Source organism: Cricetulus griseus, chromosome 4, assembly GCF_003668045.3.
Source record: "Cricetulus griseus strain 17A/GY chromosome 4, alternate assembly CriGri-PICRH-1.0, whole genome shotgun sequence".
NCBI classification, from domain to species: domain Eukaryota; kingdom Metazoa; phylum Chordata; class Mammalia; order Rodentia; family Cricetidae; genus Cricetulus; species Cricetulus griseus.
In genome coordinates, this window is record NC_048597.1 from 11,907,733 (window position 1) to 11,932,059 (window position 24,327).

The 24,327-nt window shown below is 41.2% G+C and overlaps 1 protein-coding gene across 6 annotated transcripts in view; it reads left to right on the plus strand.

The window, feature by feature from the left end:
• App (amyloid beta precursor protein) overlaps window positions 1-24,327 on the plus strand; it is a 217,962-nt gene that overhangs the window by 149,220 nt on the left and 44,415 nt on the right. For all 6 annotated transcript variants that reach the window (XM_027412361.2, XM_027412362.2, XM_027412363.2 and 3 more), the window contains 5 exons: window positions 1,594-1,727; window positions 6,576-6,650; window positions 7,059-7,217; window positions 17,012-17,140; window positions 18,628-18,727. In XM_027412361.2, the coding sequence (XP_027268162.1) occupies window positions 1,594-1,727; window positions 6,576-6,650; window positions 7,059-7,217; window positions 17,012-17,140; window positions 18,628-18,727 (597 nt within the window). The remainder of the gene's footprint in view (window positions 1-1,593; window positions 1,728-6,575; window positions 6,651-7,058; window positions 7,218-17,011; window positions 17,141-18,627; window positions 18,728-24,327) is intronic.

A 24,327-nucleotide genomic window follows, 5' to 3' on the forward strand; every position in this document is an offset into this window, starting at 1 on the left:
GTGTTGCTTTTCCTATGGGCGATAATTGCATAGTCCTATATTCTAATTTATTTTCAGTGAATTAGAAATAAATGTATCTGATTTTTTTCCCTTCAAGGTTGGCATAAAAGATTTCTGTAAAACGTAGCAGGAGGCAGGAAAGGGACTGGCAGGCATGAAGTACATCGTGTGACTGGCACTTCATTGTAGGATGCAAGGCATGTTGTCAGCACTAGATAAAAATCCTGGAATTCAGGGTGCTAATGTTACTCGCCCTGGTTTAAAAATATTATCTTAGGTTTGGATCTAGCTGGGCCTAATTTCAGAGGGGATCTCCCTTCTTTCTCCCCATTAAGTGAGTGTTCCCTTTTTTTACCAGCTAGATGGGGACAGCTCTTTAACGTTCCAGAAACAAGTGTTTGTCTCCTCCCTTGAGCTCAAATGCCACACCTGGACAGAGCTCTCAGCTGCTTTTATGTTTTGAAAAATAATGATTAACCGATGACAAAGAAGTGAGAAAGAAATCGGAATTCTTGTGTTTCTCTTACTTAGCAAAATGAATTTCTGGTTTCTGTTGAAGTGATCAAGCCTTTTATTGTAATTCCAGTCATTGTCTTAAATGTGTACACAAGATTCTAGCTTCAGAAGACTTATCTGTGACTTCTCATTGAAGTTCTGTTGGGGGATACTACATCTCTGCCCTCTTATTCCAAGAAGTATGAAGAGAATACTTGGAATGATGGTTGATACTTTTGAATAAACATTTATTTGAGGACAGTGATGTCATTTCATGTTTAGGGGGAAGACATATTGTTCTTTGAAATTTCTCTGTTCTGTCTTTTTTTAAACACTCTTAAATAATCAATTCTTGTTAGTCACTATTCATTTGTGAGTTAGAACATTTTTTATGCCTCACTTTTTGGTTTTGTGAGTATTCCTGTTGTCACATAACATCACAGTGGGTGCTACAGTTCAGACAATGCTCAGTGGTATTGAATTCAAAATAGAAATTACTGTCTTTTTGACAAACAGGGTAATGAATTATAGATTCTTGCCAAATATGTGAAGGCTGAAAGTCCTTTTGTGGTTTCTAAACTGCACTTATTGATGCTTATATTTCTTCCCATGGTGTGTCAAACGCTCTCTCGTGAGGGTGGCTTTGTAATTAAGCTGTCTACAACACAATATGTAGAATTCCCGTTTCGCTGAGATGCTTGAGGTGTGCAACAGCCTTATTTTCAGATTTCATTGGTTTCTTCAGGAGTTATAATGCATGATATTGACAATACTGTTATTTACTTTCAAAATAACAAAATAGCCAAGCAAAGCATAAGGATTTGATAAGAACATGGCCATATTAAGTGATGATGGCTCCAGGAGGGCCTATCTGGGCAAGACATTTTTAATGCTGTTGTTTAAAATGTACCTCTTCTCGGTGCATTGAAGAGGTGAAACACACTCTAGCCAAGGCAAAACATCTCCAGGTGTTTCTTTACACAGCATCGGCGTCTTCTGTGTACTCTTTTGCACTCTGCCCTGGGAAATGACTGGCTTGCTTACAACAACTGGGCATTCTGTTTCTCTTCTCATCTCTCCATCCTTTTTCCCTTCCAGTTCCTACAACAGCAGCCAGCACCCCTGATGCTGTCGACAAGTACCTGGAGACACCCGGTGATGAGAATGAACATGCCCATTTCCAGAAAGCCAAAGAGAGACTGGAAGCTAAGCACCGAGAGAGGATGTCCCAGGTAGCGTGGGCTCACTTCTGTCGCTTTACAAATACAATGCAGGGAAATCTGAGCTTGCCTCTGCCTCAATCTATCTTTAGACATAAAGCTTAATTTGAATGTTTTCTATGAGAGAACACAGACTGTAGGATTTCGGGCTCCCTTACCCCCTCCTCTCCCCCATAGTGTCTAGTAAAGGCGACTACAGGAGGATTTCAAAGCACAGATTGAATTGTGTCTCTCTGCTAAAGAAAGGTAATCCGTGGAGATGCTGAGGTGACAGCTGCTAATTGCTGCATTGTGGCAAACTTTATTTTCTGTGTGTATCCAATGATAGGCTATATACTTTAAATGGGCATGGTAAGATTTATTTAGTAAGATTTACTTGAAGAATAGAGAGGTAGGGGCTCTGGAGGCAGCTCAGTCAGTAAACTGCTGTAATTCCTGTAACCTGCTAAGCCTGAGAATCAGAGTTTGGTTCCCGGAACCCACATTTAAAAAGCCACCCCTGATGGCATGTGCTTGTAACCCAGTACTGAGGGTGCAGAGACAGGCAGATCTCTGGGGTTTTCTAGCTAGCCAATGCAATCTGCTTGCAGAGTTCAGCCCAGTGAGATAAGCTGTTTCCCAGAAGCGTGTGAGGAAGAATGCCTGCAAGTTTAAGCTATGCCTGCTCCCTTGGGCCAAATCCCAGCCAACTTCTTTATCTGGCTTTTGGGGTCGAGTCACTATTCACATGCTCTACCCTGCCCTGTCCCTTAGGGAAACTTCCTGAGCCCACTCCCCTCACCTTCACTTCTATTTCCCCTTAAATTCCTCCCTCCCATCAGTCTTGCCTGAGATTGACCCAGGCTCTGTCCCTGTGTCCCTGGGAATCACCAGCCACTGTCTTCTCCTGATCTATTGGTAGCGCTGTACCCAAGTGACAGGAAAGCCCATCTTTTAAACAGAACTAATGAGGTATCTTAGAAATCAGGACGCGGCTACTGCGTCTTTGAAGAAGACTACCATCATGCTTGTCCCTGTTCTGGAGTTAAACCAATAAGAGAAGAGGGCTTGACAACCACACCAGACCAGGATGCTTCGGGCCTTGAACTACAGTTCACATGCACAGCCGGCTGAAAGGAACAGCCAATTGAAATCCATGCTTCTGAGAAGTGCAATTTTTCACATTTTTCATTAGAAAGGTCACTTAAGGTGTGGAAAGACTGCGTGGGATCTACCATAATTCCTTCTTATAATAACTCAAAATTGATCTTATTTTCTGAAGCTTCCAAGAGGCTTCCCCGTGGCCCTTTAAAAATGCAGTGCTGGACACATGAATTGCCCAGAAGTCTACAGAAGTATTACACACGCTGAGAGCCCAGCGTGTTGTTTGCAACGCCTGCCACTGCAACCTCACCCCAGCCTTGCATCAGCCCCCCATTCACCCACCTGCCTGGCTTGTCTGCAGCCGGAAGCTGCTCCCCTCATGGGGGAGGGCTCACTTTGCCCTTAATCATGGCTTATTTCAGAAATGTCTTCCTGTCATCCACAAATTCACACATTCCTCTGCTTCCCATAATTTTTGAACTGGGGAACGTATTGCTCTTACCTTTCATTTGATTCAAAAGATTTGTATACTAATTTACTCATTGATGATATATATATATATATATATATATATATATATATATCTTATGTTTCTACTAACTCTAATTCCTTTTCGTCCATATAAATTTATATGATCTCTAACAACCTCGTATTTCATTCTTAAAACCACCAAATCCTTTTTTGAAGTAATTTTTAAGGCCCATGGAAATTGTTTTTCACTGTATCTGAGATATTTCTATGCAATTAAGGAAACCAGTTTTAAGTATTCTGTTAGGTTTTGACATGATGTGTTGTCGAAAGAGAAGCCTCGAGAGCATAGCTACTTCATCCGGGACTTAGTTCATATATTTCCGGGAGATTTTCTCCATCTTCTCATCCCCGATCTGAGATTCCGTAGCGATTTTCATCCTAGAGCAGAGAATGAGCCTGGTAGATTCCAACATTACTGGCTAGTAAGGCTCCTGAGCTGCATTTGTCTTCCTAATCTATGCAGCTGAATTCTGGGGACTTTTTGACTTTGAATTCGGCTGCCTCTTAAATCTCTACTGAGTAATAGTCACTCTCTCTGCATGACATAGCCAGGACTCTGAAGAGCCGGAAATCCTGATGGAATTGATACCTCTCTGCACACAGTGAGAAACTGTTGTACGGGGATGCACAGCACAGCCCCAAAGTTCAGAGTTCAGATCCAGAGCACATCAAGTATTCAAATGTGGGGCTTCCAAACTTGATTTTTTGCTGTAGTTTTAAAATTAATTTTCTAGGTTAGCATACAAAATAATGGACTCCATCTATTTCTGTCGCACACATGGAATACTAGGGACGATGATATTTTTGTCGATGGTAATGAGAACTACAAGCTAGCCATCTGAAGATACCTGTTGCAGTGTGACTAGCTTGTGGCAGATACAAATAAACACCACCAAAAACAAAAACAAAAACAAAACAAAAAAAAAACCCACAGCAAACTAAAAGTGCTTTTATTACTGTATTCATTACTCCTTGTTCTGGCAAAACATCCTGACCAAAAGCATCTTAAGAAAGGAAGAATGTGTTTGGGCTTAGCATTGCAGGCTATGGCCCATGGTGATTTGATGGTCATGGCGGGTGGCAGGTGTGTGAGGCAGAGGGTCACCTGGCATCTACAGTCAGAAGCAGAGTGCACGGCGCTTCTCAGCTGCTTCTCTTTTTCCTTCAGTCCAGAATCCCCAGCCATGGCACTTAGGGTGAGTCTCCCCACATCCATTAACCTAATCTAACCTAGAAAACACCCCCACTGCCATTCCCAGAGACTTGTTTCCATGGTGATCCTAAATCCTGTCAAGTTAACAAGCAAGATTATTCATCAAAGCTATTTACATATTTAGTCATTTTAGTATGTGTATAGAATCAAGTTCTTCAAGATGAAAATTCACCTGATGCTGCATTTTTTAATATATCCGGTAGCATCTTAGGAACAGCTTTTGGTACTGGCACTTAGGTCTCCTGGTAGATAGATGCCCCACTCTATAATGGACATTGAGCCAGTAAGCTACTGGGTTTGTCTTCATTTCTTATCCATGTGTTATTTTTATTATGGTTTTTTTAAACTTGTCTGTAAAGTGAGCCTGGCCATTACTGTTGTGGAGAACCAATTAAAACAGACTGACTTTGTAGAGCACTTAGTCCAGTAATGTTCTCTATTGTTAGTGTGCCCAATGAAAGCCACTGGTGTAAGGGAGATCTCCCGCCTACAGTGTGCCTGTTAGTCGTCCGATAGTGATGGTATAAGCCATGTATTTGTGAGAGTGGAAGATATTGTTAAATTATTCTGAAAAAATCAATGTTTGAGTTCATTTATATAGTAATACATATTTTCAGTACATTAACTAGGTAAATCTTAATTATTCCATGGATCTGGGACTCCAAGCAGGAAGTCCGGATTCTGAATGGCCAAGTGAGATGATAACAATGCGTACATAATGCAGGGAATCTGTTTTCATGCCCCATTAAGACAATTTGGTTTCTATCTCAAACCAGTTTTGAGATTTCTTGCCTGAGGAATTTTAGGTAGAAGACAGTCATGCTGGGAACATTCTCGGAACTGGAAATTGAACCTTTTTTTCCCTCCCGGGCTTATCTCATCTACAAATTGAGGATAGTCACTTCACTATCTCCTTGGTCCACCGCTTTATTAACTGATAGAAACACCCAAGTGCCAAGGACACTTTGCTTGTACTTTTCCCTTGTATCTTGTTCTCAAAGGAACTAATTTTTAAAAACCAACTCAGGTGCTGACTAGATGTAATTTTATTAGCCTTGTTTTCTTTGCAATTTTGTAGGAGTCAAGCTTTCTTCTACTTTAGATGTATGCAAAGACCTCAAGTACTTACCCTGTAAGACACTGTTTTGCTTGCTTCGTCTTCCTTCATTAAGCTCACTTCACAAAGCTCACTTCACAGACAATACACTAGAAAAGGAAAAGGCAGCCACAGGTGATGAGAAGTTAACCCTCATTTTCATTATAGACGCTATTCTGATCGGTGAGTGAGACTCTCAGGGACTGAAGATCAAGGTAGAGAACAGGAAACTGTTGGGACACACCAGACTGCCCTGGTTACTCAATTAGCCCTACCTTTTGCCACATTCAGAAGTTTATAATGTAGTGCATACTTTCTTAGAATTTCTGGGTGGATTTGGAATAATCTTTGCTATTTGTGACTTTGGTTACTGGTCAAGAGTCTACTGCTCATTTGTGCAAGGGGTAGACAACAGAAGGATTTCAGACAACAGAGGTCTTCCTTCCCTTCCTGCATCCTTTCTCCTTTTGTGACATTGTATTCCTGGTCTGCACATATGCATCCCCAAACACACCATTTGACATGTTTTGACTTGCTGTTGTAAAAGCTTAACACCAATGTGTTTAGTTCACTGACTGGAAACCTTGTTCAGGTAGTGTAAGCCTTTTAGTTGGTGTTTACTCCTGTCTAGTAAAATGACCTTCAGCCATTTCTCAAGGAAAATGAAAAGGTGGACCAACCTTATTTCAAGAAGATGCAATAAGCATTGACACTTATAGTCACCATACTATATTATATTATTTGTATATTTGTATATATTTGTATAGTCACCATACTATATTATTTGTATTTTTGTAGGATAAATATTATCCATATAGAAATGGCCATGTGATATACTTTTAATAGAAAACATACTGTGATATAATCCATCCAGTTAAATCTGTATTTGAGAGAAGAGCTGAGAATTTTCAACTGAAGTCTTTTGTTATCTTTATAGGTCATGAGAGAATGGGAAGAGGCAGAACGTCAAGCAAAGAACTTGCCCAAAGCTGACAAGAAGGCTGTTATCCAGGTAGCGCCCAACCCTTCTTCACACCAAACAAGACATGCTCACACTCACTCATGGAAGACCCCCAGGCTACCAGCATCCACTGGAAGCCCCTGTCTTCATATTTGCATAACCTTGGATCCTTCTCACTCCTTGTCTGAGGAATAAATTGCTTCCTTACATTTGTTTCTGACTATTTCAAATTAGAATTAATCACCCCAAATTTATATTGCTGTCAATCTTCTTTCCATTAATGATACATCTTTTGGGTTGGTGGAGTTCTCAGCTCCTCTATTCCCTTGGAAAATTTAAGTTTTAAGTGAGATTAGGAATTTAGGACAGACACCCATCTCCTTAAGTAAACAGAGAAGACTATCTTTGCATTAATGATTACATTAAGAAACAAATGTGCTTGTGTGTTTTCCATGTCAGCATTTCCAGGAGAAAGTGGAATCTCTGGAACAGGAAGCAGCCAATGAGAGACAGCAGCTGGTAGAGACCCACATGGCCAGAGTGGAGGCCATGCTCAACGACCGCCGCCGCCTGGCCCTTGAGAATTACATCACCGCTCTGCAGGCCGTGCCTCCAAGGGTAAGCCTCACTGAGATCTCACTCCAGGTCACAGCATCCGTGGTGGTGTTCAGACACTGGGGACTGGAGGCCACATCAAAGAAGCTAGGAGAAACGCCATAAACACCAGATTTATAGATGGGACTCAGATACATTGTGTCTTAAAGGCGCAGGGTCAAGGAACAATGTCTGCTCCCTCTCTTAACTCTTTTGACTAGTGCCTTTACATTGTTTTCCATGCTGCATTGTTATTTTCCTTTAGCCATCTTTTTTTTTCAACTTATTTATTTGAATTAGAAACAGGATTGTTTTACATGACAATCCCATTTCCCTTCTCCCACCCGTCCTCCCCTACCCGCCCCCCAGCTAAAACCTTATCTGTCACATATCTTTTCTGCTCCCCCTGGATGGTGAGGCCTTCCATAGGGTGTCATAAGAGTCTTTCGTATCCTTTGGGATAGGGCCTAGGCCCACCCCTGTGTGTCTTGTAAGCCATCATTTTTTATATGTCTCATATTATAAGAGACAATAACACCTTTGCCTAATGTGGTCATGGTTTCTCATAGTCTTATTCTTTGCTCTTATTTACCATGTATCATTTTCCTTCTGCCCAAAGGACTTCCTTTACATTTTCGAGTGCATGTAGGATGAAGTTTGAATTCCTTTTGTTAGAATGTGTGTAAACTAGTGGTAGCTTCCTTTTATTTATTTATATTTGAAACTACCTTAATTTTACCACTGATTTTGAGAGGTATTTTGGCTGGGTATAGAATTATTGGTCCAGATAGTTTTCTTTTACTACTTTAATGATGATGTTTGTTATTTCCAACTGGTAATTCTTACATCTTTACAAATAATCAAAATTTTTCTCTTTATCACAGTAGCTAGTTTAATAATGTATAATGATAGAATTCCACCTCTCCTTAGTCTCTTCTGGCCATCTCTTCATCTCATACCTATGATCATGACTGATATTTTCCTGCATCATTTTGTGTCTGATCATTTTTAATCACCTATCATATACTATAAACATTAAGTTGTTGGGTGTAGTTTTGTAAAACTATAAATATATTCAGACTTTGATCTGAAATGTTGCTACTTTACCTGGAAGCAGTTTGGCCCTTTGGTATCCCACTATTTTCAGATTTGATAAGTGTTAGTTTTCTTCACGTGGCTTGTTATTCCCATTTTCCATCAAGATCCCTCTGAGAAGTCTACCATGAATGCTGAGTTCAAATTGGATTGCCAAGAACAAATAATTCCTTTCTCTGTAAGACTCCAGGCACTGTTACCTCTAATCCTCTGGGGAACTTTTTACACCCAACCTCAGTTGCTGACACAAGTATGCACCGATGAGTGCTTAGCTACAGTCAGGAGGACCACCCTCTGAAGAGTCCAGACCAAGTGGTCCTGGAAAGTCTAGCCAACTGGGTCTCTATTGAATCCTCCCTTCATAGAATCGCCTGTCTGGATTCCCTACCTTGTACAATCTGGGAAACTCAGGGGCCTCAGGTGCTGACAATTATAGACCTCAGCTTATTTGTCCCCTCTTTCTGTGGTCCATGCTCCTTTCTTTGAAGAAATTGCTCCTCTTATTTAGTCCATCCATTCCTTTTCTCTAGCAGGAGGGTGAAATCTTGGCTAGATTTAGAAATCTGTTCACATTATCTAACTAAACCAAGAATCCACCCACCGGTGCTGATTTTCCTCACCACCCTGATCTTTCCTTCCACGTTAAGGAGCTCCTGGCATTACTCCCGGTAGCAAGATGGCACTAACTTTGTTGTACTGGTGACATCACCGAGCTCTCGGGGGATGAGGTGACTGGTTCGGGGTGACACCACTAATAGAAGACAGGGAGAGTTGTGAGTAGTCGCCCTCTACAATGTCTTCTCTTGGTTATTCCTTAGAGAGGAGAGTTGTGGAAATGGAATGTTTGCCAGTGTAGTGGGTCTTGAGACAGGAGACAACTGAAATGATCCCAGCAGAAGTCCATTCTCTGCAGTTAGGTCTCTGTCTGGGAGAGTAAAATGAGATGAGAGCAGAATGGGGTTTTCTCAACGGCTTTCATTTAAGTCTCACTATCAGGAAAGACGGCAAGCAGGGTGTCTGTTTCTCAAGCTTAGTAGACAGGTCTTCCTCAAGACCAGTGGGAAATATGTGACAGTGGGCGCATATGTGTCCTCTTTTTAATTAATTCAAACAGAAGATGAAGAGATAGGTTGCAAAGCTTGGAAGCGTCTGTGTGTATCTGAAAATGCATTCTTCGTTCCCACATCCCCTCCAAAGTGGAGGTCCACTCTCACTCCCTTCTGTGCAGAAGGTCGTCACAGGCAGCTATCCACAGCTGGAATGCTGTGGTGCTCTGTGGCCCATGTATATGCTAATATCTACTTTTCTCTTGTCCATTAAGACAAAAGACTTACTATGAAATTACAAGTGTTCAGGTGTTTAAGAAAAGTGTATAGCACACAATTGAAAGGTACACCATAGCCTGTCTTAGAGAACAGAGCTGGTGAGGACTCTTCAGAATATACACATACGTACATATGTGACACGTACACACACACACAGACACACACAATTTCACACCATTTCCAAGGATCATTTGATTAAATTTAACATAAATTCTAATTTCATACTCCTCGATTATAGCTGGATTCTAAGAATTCTTCCTTCAGTTTTGTTATATAAATGTTTTTTTAAAAAAAACATAAACAAGCTCCCACTTAATTCAAAACATAGTCTAGGTGTTGGGAAAGGAGGCAATATAATTAAAGTAGCAGAAATGCATTTGACCTTGAATTGTTGGCTCCTTAGAGGATGTTTAAAGCAAGAATGCAGGATCCCAAAGGTGAATATATAAAATGAAAGCAGATTGTTATAAATCACCCTGAAAAAAGTCAAAAGTATGTCACAGTTGGCATTTGTTGGATGGTCAGACCACTTGGCAAAGCCTTCCTGGGGTGTGTGTTGCTTTAAAATGTCTTTTGTTTACTAATTAATCCCAAGCTGTGCCCTCTGGATTGCATTACTAAGCCTGTTTATCCTGAGAGCTTTGGTGTTTTGTTTGACTCAACAAGACTTTTAAGACCGCAGAAGCCCAGATCAGTCCTGGCCCCTCTCTGCTCTGGAATTGGAAGAGCTGAGTGCTGTCTCAGACATCTGAACTGCGAACATGTAGCTGAAACCATGAATTATGAAATTGGATACATTGAGTAAATTTCAGTCTAAAACGACAGTATTTGACAAAGGTCACTGCTTTGTAGGAGAGGATAGCAAACATCCATTTTCTACATTTCCTGATGTTATACCTGTATTTCATTCCCAAGACAGCCATTTAATCTGTAACTAGAAACAAGTTACTTAGTAAAGGAATTCTTCCTCCCCAGTTTGAAAGTTAGGGTTAATTTTTCAACTCCTCTTTCAGTTAACATTTTCCTAGCTTTGTTTGTCCATAATTCAAAACCAGAAGGACTCGTTGAAGGTTGAAACAAGACTGCAGATGTCTTCCTTCCAGGGAGGACTGAAAGTTAGTATGGAATGCATGAACTAATTGGCAAATGTCCAATTAGAAAGATGTGCTTCTTAGTTAAAAAGGAAGGAACCAATGGGCAATGACTTTCTTGAAAGTAACTCCTTGACCATGTGCAATACTTCTACCCTAGCAGTGTGAACTATGCAAGAAAGCCTTATTATCCAAACTCTTTCTGTGGAATGTATCTTTATTATCTGAACTGAAAATCACCAAATGGAGGAAGCCACAGGAATAAACCTTTGGCCACTTTCTCTTTTGCTTTGGTAAATTTTGTGTTTGACCGAGCATAGTGATTTTTCTAAAGAAAATATCATAGATACATTTTGTATTGGAATTTAATTTTTTTACTTAACCACTAGACTTAAAGACAAAAAAAATGTTATTTTCTAAAGGTTGCAATGTAAGTTTCTTCCCATTGCTTTTGATTTATTTTGCTGGTTTGTTTGCATTGGTTTTGCAGTTTTTGTTCTTGTTGTTTCCCCACTAGATTTCTTTTATAACATTGAGAATATGTTTAGAATGTTGATGGCGAAATAGAGAAACAAACTCAACAGGGACACATCACAAGTGTTCTATACAGTTTATTTCGTATGCTTAGCATTTTTTTTTTTGAAATCTTAGATATAAAACTTCAAAAAAGCTAGCTTTGTAAAAACAGGAGAAAATTACTTTTTCCTGGTGAGGTAAATTCAAGGTCTTAGAAACCACGAGGGTGCAATTTAATGCTTCAGGAGAGGGTTTTCTAAGGAGGTCCCTCATGCCCTGGAAGGGTTAGACTCCCTGTGTTGTGAGTCATTTGCTTTGTACATGGCAGGATTGTATCCCAGCCTTTCAAGCACTCTGATACTCAGTCGATCCCATCAGGAAAGGATTCAAAGCACAAGTGTCTGTAAGAGTAAGAAGCCAGATCTCCCAATCAAACATGAAGCCGTAGAACTTGAACTGATCAGTCATGCCATGTGCTTTGAGTGTAAGCGAATGAATGAAGAGCCTGTTCACTGTTAGTGGTGTATATCTTTCATTCTGAGTCCCAGGCATGCCAAATTGAGAAATGATATAAAAGAACAATGGAAAGTGGACTACAGCTGGGAAGTAGGGAATTTTATTATATTACCTTAGACAGGAAAAGGTCATGATTTCCTTCCATCTTGTGGACATCCACCAGATATCAATGGGTTATAAAGACAATGAATCTTTTGAAATAAGTGGAATGAGCCTTGTTAAGAGAAGCTTGGATATATCTGGACTCCATTAAGTATTTTCTGGGATGATTGCCCACTTAAAACACCTTCCTAAAGGACTGGGAAATGCTGGATAAATACATCGAGTGGGTTTGGAATTTCAGTGTGGTCTGTGAAAGGAGGCTGGAGAGATACTCCCTTTCCAGGATAGGGTACAAAGAATAGTCTACACACTGGAACTACTTGTGAAATTATGCTTGGCTCTGAGTCACTCACCGATTTAATTAACAGCCATTTATTGATTTAATTAACAGTCACTTATTAGCAGCCACAATGTGCCAGGAACTACAGTAGGAGGCAGGAATCTACCATACCCATTTTCCTGTTTCAAAATGTGTGTGTCCTTCTTTGTATTGAGTGCTTGTCCCCTTGCTGTTATTGGATGTCATCTAATCCATTTCAGTAGTGCTTATCTCTCGTGTTTTCGGAAATTAATTTTTAAATGCTGTTTTAGAAGGCAGTGTGATTCCTCCAAATGAAGGAAGGGCAAATTGAAAGGGCCACGGCAGCTGCAAACGGAGATGATGCAGTTATGGGATAAAGACTGTCCAGCAAACAATCGTGATGGCAGAAAGGGCTGGGTATAATGAGTTCTCAAGGGGCAGGTCTGTTTTCTTTACTCTTAACTATGAGGTTTAGCTCCCACCCATTGCCAATGTAACCAAATTGCAGTGTTAATACATAGTAAGACTGTCTTAGCTGAAATAAGAATTTCCTGGTAAAATATCTGTATCGCTAGTTAGAGAAAATTTCAAGACTTTGGTGCTTGACATTATGAATAGAAACAAGGAAAGTGTTAGACTATTTATTAGCAACATATTTATAATGAGGCACTGAATTTTTGCTTGTTCTATGAGAAATTCAATTTTGAATATGAGTAATGTGGTCATGCTAACATTTATTAACAATAATTACTTTTAAGAGAATTTGCGTCTGTGCTTTATGTACAGATACAGTAGAGATAACAAATTTTTTGCTATCATTCCTGCATGAATGTTTCTTATTTTTAATTAAAATGTACCAAATTCATCTTTGTTCTGGCACAATCAAATAAAGCTCCCTGGAGAGTGATGATTGCTTGTTATTCTACGATCAATTACAGAGCTCTAGAAATAACTAACGCCAGCCTTGGAGAATTGTGGCTGGAAGCTGTAAAGATGATGGTCCATTTCCTTATTTCATTTCATCTTTTAAAGGAGGCACACATGAGTCCTATGCCAGAGCAGAGCTGTTTCTTCACACACAGATGAAGATACAATTATGCAGGGGGAAATGTTGCTTGTTTTTCTTCCTTATCTGGACACTGTCATCTGTGAGGCCCAGACATTCACCGTTTGAGGTGGTTTCTTTGCCTGCTGTCCAGCATAGGCATTAATCTAACTTTTAAATTTTCTAAATATGATTCTTACAATTGCAAGGTCAGAGCAAACAAACAGAGCCCTGCAGGTCATTTATTGGTGGGGCACACTGAAGTCTTCGGAACTATCAGATGTCGAAGGCTTTGCTTGTGGGAGTCTCCAGGCTCACAGGGTAATGAGGTCTGAGCTCACTCTGGGCCCTCGGGGCTCCTGGTACACACAGAGACAGGGCTGGGGGACCCTCACTGCCTGCTGTGCTGATGCTCTGTGTCAGGCTCTAGGGCTTTCCAGGGAAAGTTAGGAATATCTTTCTGAGGCACACAAAGAAATCGCAGTGAAAAGTGAGATAAGCTCTTGAAAACATGTGAAGACATTCAGTCTTTAATTATCAGACTTAATAGAAGATAAAGATAAGGATGAAGTCAGAAGGAAAACCTAGGAATATCACAAAAGCCTAACTTGTAACTAATACCCCGAATCACTTCCCAGTAAGCTAATGAGATTGACAGAAGACATTCCTATCTTGCTGTTTCTCCTTCCTGCCTCAGACCTTTAGCAAAGTACAGCCTCCTGCCATGAGCCCAGGTCCGTAAATGAGATTCAGTAATCTAAATCCGAATCTTCTCAGTTATTATAAAGAACAGTAGTCAGTATGCTCTAGAAACTCAGCACTCTTATCTCCCCTAGCCATGGTTTCATTTTTTCCTGATTTTGCTTGCTTGCGTCCATCGCTGTCTGAAAATGTTAAATGGAAGGTCTCAGGTATAAGCTGTAAGTTTTAAATAGCTCTTATTTCACTATACTGTTATTGTTTTAGTAGGTAGTTGGGATTTTACTAATTTATAAATCAACGATCATAGGCGTGTATGTGTGGTACCAAACACAGTCTATATAGAATCTCTACCCTCCCCTGAGTATAAAGAATGAGAAACTCAGATGAGAATTCCCAGAACACCATCTTTTACCATTTGGTTATGTTTTTGTCAAATCTGTCTGTATGTAGAAATCTAGCATGTTAGGTTCTAGGTCAGGCCCACCTAGTGGCCAGGATACAAGGCTCTGGAGGCAGACAGCTCTTCCCAAACACTGAGTGGCTACATGGGTCAATGTACCCAACATCACTTCAGCCCACTATATCCTTCCTCATGCCTCTTTTGTGAGGTGGAGAGAAAAAGTCACTGTGCCCTTGGCCGGGATGAAAATTTGATGAGGTACCACATACACAAAAAGCATGTCACTCCACCTACCTGAGGAACTAGCTCATTCAGGTAGACGTGCTGCTAACTGAGCATGTCAAACAATGTCTTCACCGAAAATCAACAGATGCTGAAGTCTGGGTGATTAGGAGAAAAACAATGCAGCTGGCAGGAGCTGGCGGTGAGAAGCGAGCAAGGACACGAGCAACTGAGTCTCTCAGATGGACCAAGCACTAAGTTAGTCAACTAGCGAAGCTGTTTAACCCTCCAATTCTTCCTCCCCTTCTCTCTCCCTCTGCCTCCCTACTCCCCCTCTCCGAAAGACATTGCCTTCTGAATTGCAAAGATGTAAAAATTGAAGTTTTAATGTTTGTTTTTTAATGAATGTTAGATTAATAAATGGTAAAGGGAATATATGGCATTTATGCTGAAAGTGGGAGACGGGAATGCACAGGTTCTAGCGATAAGAAACCGTCCCAGGAATGCACAGGTACCAGCTGTAAGAAATGACCTTCCCAGGAATGCACAGGTACTAGCTATAAGAAATGACCTTCTCCTGTTCTCTAAAAATTACATTAGCCAGCCGGGCGTTGGTGGCGCACGCCTTTAATCCCAGCACTCGGGAGGCAGAGGCAGGCAGATCTCTGAGTTCGAGGCCAGCCTGGTCTCCAGAGTGAGTGCCAAGATAAGCTCCAAAGCTACACAGAGAAACCCTGTCTCGAAAAACTAAAAGAAAAAAAAAGAAAAGAAAAGAAAGAAGGTCAAGGTTACATGATGCCCTGCAGATAAAACAGCTCTCAGAGTCAGCAACAGTCAGCCTTTAATTTCTGACTTAGTATATCTCTCTATCCTTTTGAGTATATGCTTTAGAGGCTTAGCTTATCAGTTATGTGTCTTAGTATTTCTGAAATATGAAAGCACACCCTCTGGTCCATAAATGCAGCTGCACGCCATCGTACAAATGAGACTTGGCTTCTCAGACCCATGTTTAAAGCTAGGATATCAGCCTTTCTTGGGATTGTGGTAAAAACAGATTTCTTCTAGAATAAGCAAGTAAACCAGGCAGATGAGGGCATCCTGTTTTGATTGTGTGTGTGTGTGTGTGTGTGTGTGTGTGTGTGTGTGTGGTTTTGTGTGTGTGTGGTTTTGTGTTCTGAATCACGGGGGCATGGCCTCTGGCAGGCATGCTGCAGCTACAGAGGACCTGTTCCGGGTCAGGCACCATGGATGGGAGCGCCCGACACAGGAAGAGTGAGACCTAATCTTGGCCCATGGCTCTCACACTGAAGAGGGGAATCTAGCATTAACATTATTAATTATTATTATTATTAATGAGTGTACTTCATGGTAGCACAGATACAGGGCACCAAATTCCACACAGAATTGCCAGGAGAATGCCTCACGGTTAACAGGAATGGAGAGAAACTGAATATATAATATAATAAAGGCATTGTAATCCACCCTCATATACATTCACATATGCACACATATTTATCAGATATATTCTTACATATATATGCATGGGTATATATGTACACATATATACACCACACATAGTTTCTGTTAATAAACTCTTTTTCAAGGTGTGCAAGATACAGTGTTTAATAACTGTGTTTGTCCAAACATTCCCAAGTCTATTCCTGACGTGAACTTGAATAGCTCTGGGATGTTTTGCTTTGTCTTAATGAAGGATTCTACCTTGCAAATCATCATCTGAAGCCAGAGGGAAGATCCCAGTAGCAGTAGAGCTGCTGGAGACAAAGGAAACTTAAAATCCTTAAAAAAAAAAGAAAAGTTTTCATATAAAATTGGAATAAAATGAAGTAGAACCAATTAGAATAAAAAAAACAAAACAGAAGCATTTAAGAAGAAACTTAATTGTTGCTGAGATTATTAGCATCTGATGGTTTGGTTTAAAAAGAACTTAATTAAATTTCAAAGTAAAATAACTACAACTTAACGATGGCCTTTGTTCAGGGGAAAGCTAATGCTCCAGAGCGCCTATCATTTTCCTCGCCCTACAGTTGAGTAGTAAATTGCCTATTATTTTCTTATTTTGATTATTGCACCATTGTATGTTACTAATGAAGGGATTATTTGTGCAGTGTTATTTCTCATCTTGGAGCTATGCACATACATGGTAGGGTGACTGTCATGGACGCCCTGTGAATATCTCATCAGGAGAATGAAGGGTTCTACTGAAACCTGGGCAATCCAAAGTTTATTCCTCTTCTACAGAAGAAAGCACCTATTTAGAAAGAAAGTGCTCATTTAGTACAGTGTCAGAAATACCAAAAATGCCAAATACTTTCTAAAAAGGAAGAATAGTCTGTGCAATTGACTGTCATTGAAGAAGAGGGAGGCCTGGCCACAAGCTGACTTGCAGCGTTTACACAGCATGGAACCCTTGGGCTCCATGCCAACGGAAGCGGTAATGTTTCCACCAGACTTGAAGCTCATGTCCCTACGGTTTCCCCCACAGCCTCATCATGTGTTCAACATGCTCAAGAAGTATGTCCGCGCGGAGCAGAAAGACAGACAGCACACCCTGAAGCATTTCGAACATGTGCGCATGGTGGACCCCAAGAAGGCTGCGCAGATCCGGTCCCAGGTAAGCTCTGAGCGCGGGAACCTTTGGCAGCTCACCCAGTCCAGAGCTGGTTGCTTTGGCTGATGGAAAGATGTTTACCTATCTCCAGAGGAGCTGCGTGGGGGTATTGTACCTCTGTGGCAAGAGTTCATGTGGGGAGCTCTAAAAGCTCATCCTCACTAGGCATCGTGGCATACAATTATACTCCTGACTTAACATGTGGAGGCAGATGGATGGATGGTTCAAGACCAGCTGAGCTACGTGGAAAGATGCTGTCTCAAGGAGGCAGGAGCAAAGAGATGACTCAGCAGTTAAGAGGGCTTGCTCTTCTTACTGAGACTCTGAATTTAGTGTCCGGCCCCCACATTTCACTACCACCTGCAACTCCAGGCCCAGGGATCTGGCGCTATCCTCTGGCTTTCCACCGGTCCCTGCACATTTATCTAGTGCACACAAACACACACATATATGTACATTAGTGAAAATAGAGAAAATCCTTTTTAAAGGGGAGAGTATTTTAGGATTGTGTTGACATTTTCTAAGTTTCCCCAGTAATGTGGCACATAAAAATCTGAAGTGTCTGTTGCAGTCAACACTTTTAAAACTAGTCATTAGCTTTTTAAAGCTGGTCACCAGGACCAGGAAGTGGCTCAGTTGAGAGAGTGCTTGCTGGGCATTGGGACCAGAGTTTGGATGCCACAAGATGGGGAATCCCTGGGACAAGCTGGTTAACAGGATGGCCACATTAGAGAGCTTTCGGTTCAACTGAGAGACCCTGCCTCAGTGTGCCAGATGCAAGGTGCAGAGCAGTAGAGGAAGGTCCTTGATGTCACCCTCAGGCCTTCATACATACACATGCGCACACGCATATACACATTGAACACATGCAAATGTACATATATATACAAAAATAAATAAAAATAAAGAATAAAGCCAACAAAATGGAGAAAACAATAACTCAATAAGCTGAAAACCCTATAATCAACTCAATTAAAGGCTGCCAGATGATGCTAAACTCCACTGTAGCTGCAGTGTTTAGGTGTAACAGTGTGTCAGTGAGGCCTTGTAACGTTTCTTGCTTTCCCATTCCCAGAGGTTAAAAACTAGGATCTACCTCCAGAAACCTAGGAGTTCAAATTTTTTGACTGGAATAAACTTAAAAACATTCACAGTCTGTACAAAGTATCAACCAAATTGAAATTGTCCAATGTATTAGGAATTTTGCAAAGATATTTATGTAGGAAACCGGGTGTTTAGGAAGCATCAGTGTTAGGAACCTGGTGGCAAATGTGGTCTTTGAAATAGACCGTTATAAGATTGCAGGCTGCTGGTAAGTTTAAAGATAAATTAGAGAATAAAAAGACAAGAGACAAAGAAGAAAAAGAATACCCCTTCGGTTCAGTATTCACCTGTGCTGATCAGTTTTATCGGGGCGTGGGAGGAAGTATTTTATTTGTCACTGTTCTCTTAGCAAAGATTGTTCACCTGGAGTTGTCATCCTCTAACAGGTTATGACACACCTCCGTGTGATCTACGAGCGCATGAACCAGTCCCTGTCCCTGCTCTACAATGTCCCTGCGGTGGCTGAGGAGATTCAGGATGAAGTTGGTAAGTGAGCTGTCCTTCTGCCCATGTGCCTACAGGTTGTAAAGCATGTTTTGTGAGCTAGTGTCTGGGAAGGTGCACGTGTGTCTGGGTGAGTATGACAATCCTTTAGTGCCCATGGGGACCAGAGGATGACATCAGGTGGCCTGCTTTATCACTTCCAGCTTCATTCCATAGACAGAGTCTCACTGGACAGACAACTTGGATGGTGGCCAGCCAGCCCCGTGATTCTCCTGCCTCTGCCCCTACAGTGCTAGGATTACAGGGGCACATGCTTTTTACATGGGTGATGAGAATCTAAGCTCTGGTCCTTTTGCCACTAAAATACAGTAGAGTATTTTAGTCTACTGTGTCTATTGAGCAACCTGTTGGATTTCTTGCAACTGCACTTTTCAATTCTATTTGGAAGACAGAAATCAGTAATGAGTCTTCTATCTAAGAAGCAAAAAACTGGGCACGGTGATGCACACCTGTAATTGTGGCACCAAGGAGGCTGAGACAGAAGAATTACTTCAAGTTCAAGGCCATCTGGTGCTGCATAGTGAGTTCAAGGCCAGTCTAGGATACACAGTGAAACCTGTCTCAAGAAAAAGATAAAACAGTGTATTATATAGGAATGAAGAAAATCCCCCAGAAAGGACAAAAATCAAAAATATGATTCATAATGTTACTGAATTGAAGTTAAAATTTCTAGATGTGTGAATTAAATGAGTATACTTTGGGGTTATCTTAAGCCTCTTGTCCTATGTGACTTACATTAATGAAGGTAGCATTAATAATATCGAACTATAGAGCTATAAGCCATTGTAAAGGACTAGGAGGGTGATAACCTTCTGCATTTCAGTCCACTCTAACAGTTGATCCTTTCTGATTTCTAATTTGTTCTTCTTAGAACCTTTGATTCGGCAATACACTAAATATTAGCCACAAGTGACTCAGATCCCTAAGTGTTGCGAAATGCCCAAGAACGGGCAACCCACTGACAGAGAGAGAGAATTAGAATCACACTTCTTTTTTCTTCTTCTTTCATTAAAGAAAGAAAACACTGCCTTATGAAAACAGGTCAGAAATATGACTTAAAAATAGAACAGGGGAGATGGGTCAGTGGTAAAGTGCTTGCTCCACATGTAGATGGCCTGAATTCAGATCCCTAACACCAACATTTTTACAAAAATGTCAGACCCGATGACATGTGCCTGTAACCGTAGCAGTGGGACAGCAACAGGTGAATTCCAGGGACTTTGCTGGCCAGTACTTGTGCCCCTGTCTCAAGCAATAATAAGAAGCGTACGTGCGTGCGCATGTACACACACACACACACACACACACACACACACACAATATTCCTGGCATTCTAAATATACTGAACATGCAATCCTTACAGAAAAATCTTTCTTAAGATCTTTGATTTGGAATTCTGGGTGCTTCCATTTTAAAACAGCTGTTTACCATGGGAAAGAACACTTGCTATAATAACACAGGTTCTTTATAGGCTTCCTAAGCTCCTGACACATAAGTCAAGGTGAGAGCTGTCCACAGAGAATGGCTTTTCCTGGTTTCCCTTTGTAGGCTTCCGTAGTCTCTCTTCATTTGAAGGACTGTTATCCAAAGAGACAAATGAATAATCAACAAAACCTTCACTCAGCTAGGATGCAGACAAACTCAAAATTGGCCTGTGCAGTGTTTACAAAATCCCCTATACACTCGTCTCTTTCCTTTTGTTCATATTTAAAGTGTTCCATAATGAAAGTGTGATATATTTTATCATTCAGTGTGACAAGAGCTTTGTAGAATACTTCCACTCTGTACTTTACAGTATGTTCAGTAGTCTATGGATTTCATTCAACCATCATTTCCCTAAATTACCAAATGTTAGATTTGGATCAGCTAAACTTCAGAGCCACTGACAGAAGGATGAGATGGGACAGGACCTACAAATGCGTTTGAGTACCTTCACTGGGATATGGTTCATACGCTCCATGGTTTGGAGAGATATGCAGCATTTCACTGCAGAGTGCTGGTGGGTGCTCTTTTGGGTAAAGGGTTTTAGGCTAAGGAACCGCCCGTATCTGCGTTTCTTTAGCCACACAGGTGGATCTCTCTATCAGCAACTTAGGCTTCCGACTTCAAACCTGTATTATGGGCCAACATGAATGAGAAGGGGCTGTACTACAAAGAAGTTATGCACTGTGGGTGCTGGTGGGAATTGGAATCAAGCTTGTAAAAACGGATAAATAAACAAATCAACCATATCGACTGGAGCACAGGAAGCATGTTGCCAGGGAGTTCTGGCCCTGATCGTGTTACCGCATTGTGCTTCCCTGAGGTAGCCTATCAGTTTATGCTACCGCTACCTCTAGTAAATTCATAGTTCTAGCAACGACGCATGACCATCATCCAGCATGTCATCTCTCTTAGAGACGCTAAGACTCTAGAGCAGTGGTTCTCAACTTTCCTAATGCTGCCATCCTTTAATATAGTTCCTCTTGTTATGGTGACCCCCTGTTTAGTTAGGGTTATTATTGCTATGAAGAGATAGCATGACCACAGCAACTCTTATAAAGGAACATTAATTGGGGGGGTTGGTTACAATAAGTCTTTCTGCCAGAGCCGCCCGAGTTCCGCCTGCTGCCACGTTAAGGTCCCAAGTAACACACAGAGACTTATATTGGCCAAAGACTAGGATTTCTTATATGCTAGCTCAGTCTTTATCATAAATCTATATATTTTATAAGACTTATCAAGGGCGCTTTCCCCTGGCACCCTCTCTTGCCAGTGGATCATATGGTGACTTCAGAGCAGAGACTAGGAGGAACAGCAAGAGAAAAGGGAACACTTCCTGTTTGTACCTGCTTATATATGAGTCGGCCTGCTATGTCACTTCCTGCCTGAATCACAATAATTCTTTTTACTACATTTCCCAGAATCCTCCTCAACTCCTAGTCCCGCCTAACTTGCTGCCTCATTGGCCAAACAGTACTTTATTCAACAATCAATAAGATGAACATATGCAGAAGGACCTCCACCATGGGGGGCGGGGGCTCACAGTTGCAGAGATATAGTCCACCGTCATCATGGTGGGATTTAGCTGCATTTAGGCAGACATGGCACTGGAGAAGGAGCTGAGTAGAGAAGGAGCTACATCTTGTTCCCACAGGATCAAGACACTGGTTATGGCTTGAGCATATATGAGGCCTCAATGCCCTCCTCCACAGTGACATACTTCCTCCAACAAAGCCACACCTACTAATAGTGCCATTCTCTGTGAGGTTATGGGGGCCAATGGCATTCAAACTACCACACCCCAGCCATAAGATTATTTCATTGCTACTTCATAATTGTAATTTGGCTACTGTTACAAATCGTAATGTACATATCTGATATGCAACCCCCAAACGGGTCATGACACACAAGTTGAGAACCACTTCTCTAGACAAGGGTCTAGAGCATGTGCACACAACAGAACTTACTGGGATCCCCTGAAACCACATACCTGACCTTGTCCTCTTTCCATGGTCTCATTGAACTACCAGAAGGACTCTGAGCCTTTGTCCCACACTGGACCCTCTCACCCAAACTCTCCCTCTTCTGGGTGGTCTGAGAGACACATGGCCTTCTTTGCTTGAAAAGTCACATCCCTCAGGATCCCACTGAAGCCTCTCTCCTTCTGTAAACCCTTACTGCTTAGCAGTAGAGAGGGAAGCAGGTAGCAATGATATGGTGAACTAACTCATGTCTGCCCATGCTATCAGTGGTCTAGGTATTTTATGAAAGCTCACCCTGGAAATAGTGGACCATCACATACAGAAGCAGCAGGGGGTTAGGGAGGAAGCCAGGGCCCAGGTCATCCTCCACCTCTTCACAGAGACAGCCCCTTGGACATTAGGCTTGTCCACTCTCAGCAAGGCTTTCTTGTGTTTTTCACAAAAACAGCATATGAGCTAATATCCACTGTGGAGAATTCTGTGGCAGTAACCCCAGCTTATCATTGAAGAAACTGAGCCCTAGAGAGGGCACCTGAAATAATGAAGGGATAAAAACAGAATTGAAGCCAGGGTCTGCCTGAATCTGTGTTCTCTCTGCCACCGTTCTTTCTCATATTGTGTTTTTTCCTGTTTAACCTTAGTGTTTACACAGTATGTTTGAAACTGGGAGGCCATAATCCAGTTTGTGTTATATTGCTTGTTTCTGTCTCACCAATGCCAGATCCCATGAGCTCTACTGCATCTGTGGTCTTTGACTCAAGATCTAGCAGAGAACCTGCTATGCTTTGTTGGTTTCCACTCCTGTAGTCATAAGAATGAAGCAAATCCTCAAGCTTCAAGGTGGATGCCCCTTAAATTATGAGGTGGTTCCTTCGAGATCCTGAAACCTCCGCACTAAGCTCCTTCGTTGGCCCTGCACAGGACTATTGCACAAAATAACTCCCTTTCTTCTGCCACAGCGTGCTCTAAAGCTGTCCTGATTGATCAAGCCAACAGAATGGCGCCTTTGGCAATGGGAACAAAGTAGTGAATAAACCAGAGTTCCCAGAACTGCTCTCAACATTGTATAACAGGGTTCTACATTGCAGCCGTGACTCTGTGTCATGTGTTCATCTCCATAGTTGACATATTGTCACAATTGTTTGTTAATTAATCAGGCGTCTCATTTGACTCTCCCAAGAAATTTCCAAACTGCTGCTAGGTTTTTTTGGTTTTTTTTTTTATATATATAAAAGGCTGACCTTTTATTATCTTGTGGTTTTTAATTCAGCTTAAATTATTATTCACAAGTTCCAAAGCATGCATACTATTGAATATTTTCCTTTAAAAATGTTTTGCCTACAAATTATGAAGCTTTCTTGTTAGGATAGATGTAAGACATTTTTATAGAGGTGAGCCATTCCCTAATTTCTTCTGAATATTGTTATAAATTCATTTTTTTAATTCAGTGATGATGGAGTCATTGTTTTAACAGAATATGGCCATTCATAGTTTATGTCTGTGTAAGTCATCATCATTTAACCTTCAAAGGGGCAGAATCCCTTGGCCTTCCCACTGCTCTTCAGCTCAGCCTTGACTTTGCCATCTTGCCAATTTTAACCAATTAGATTTTTTGTCCCTTGTCATTTCCTTTAAGTCCAAGCTAAATTGGTTCTGTTCTACTCTTTGTGTTGGTGTTGAGGGATTTTTTTTTTTTCATCAGGGATTGCAGCTACCTCAAGGCTATAAAACCATAGTAGCACTCAATTCAGAGATGCCTGCTTCACACAATGCTGTAATGACAAATTTATGAGTTAGGCAGAAGGAAGGAAAGAGGGAAGCAGCTCTAATTGTTTTGTAGCTGCTGTTTTTTCTTTTAGCACTCAAAATTAATAAAAAACATGAACAGAAAGATCTGTGGCTGAGCAAATCCGTGGTTAATGGGGTTGGTATTGAGTGATGTGGCAAGGAAACAAGAAATCCACTTTAATAAGAGAATGCTTACTTTTGTTACAACTTTGTTTCTTATGACAATTTTACTTTGGCCTCTTGATAAAAATGTCGATCCTCCAGGCGGAAAAAAACACAGTATGTTTATCTCAAAGTCTCAGCAACAGTGCTTCTATTGTCTCTGGCGAA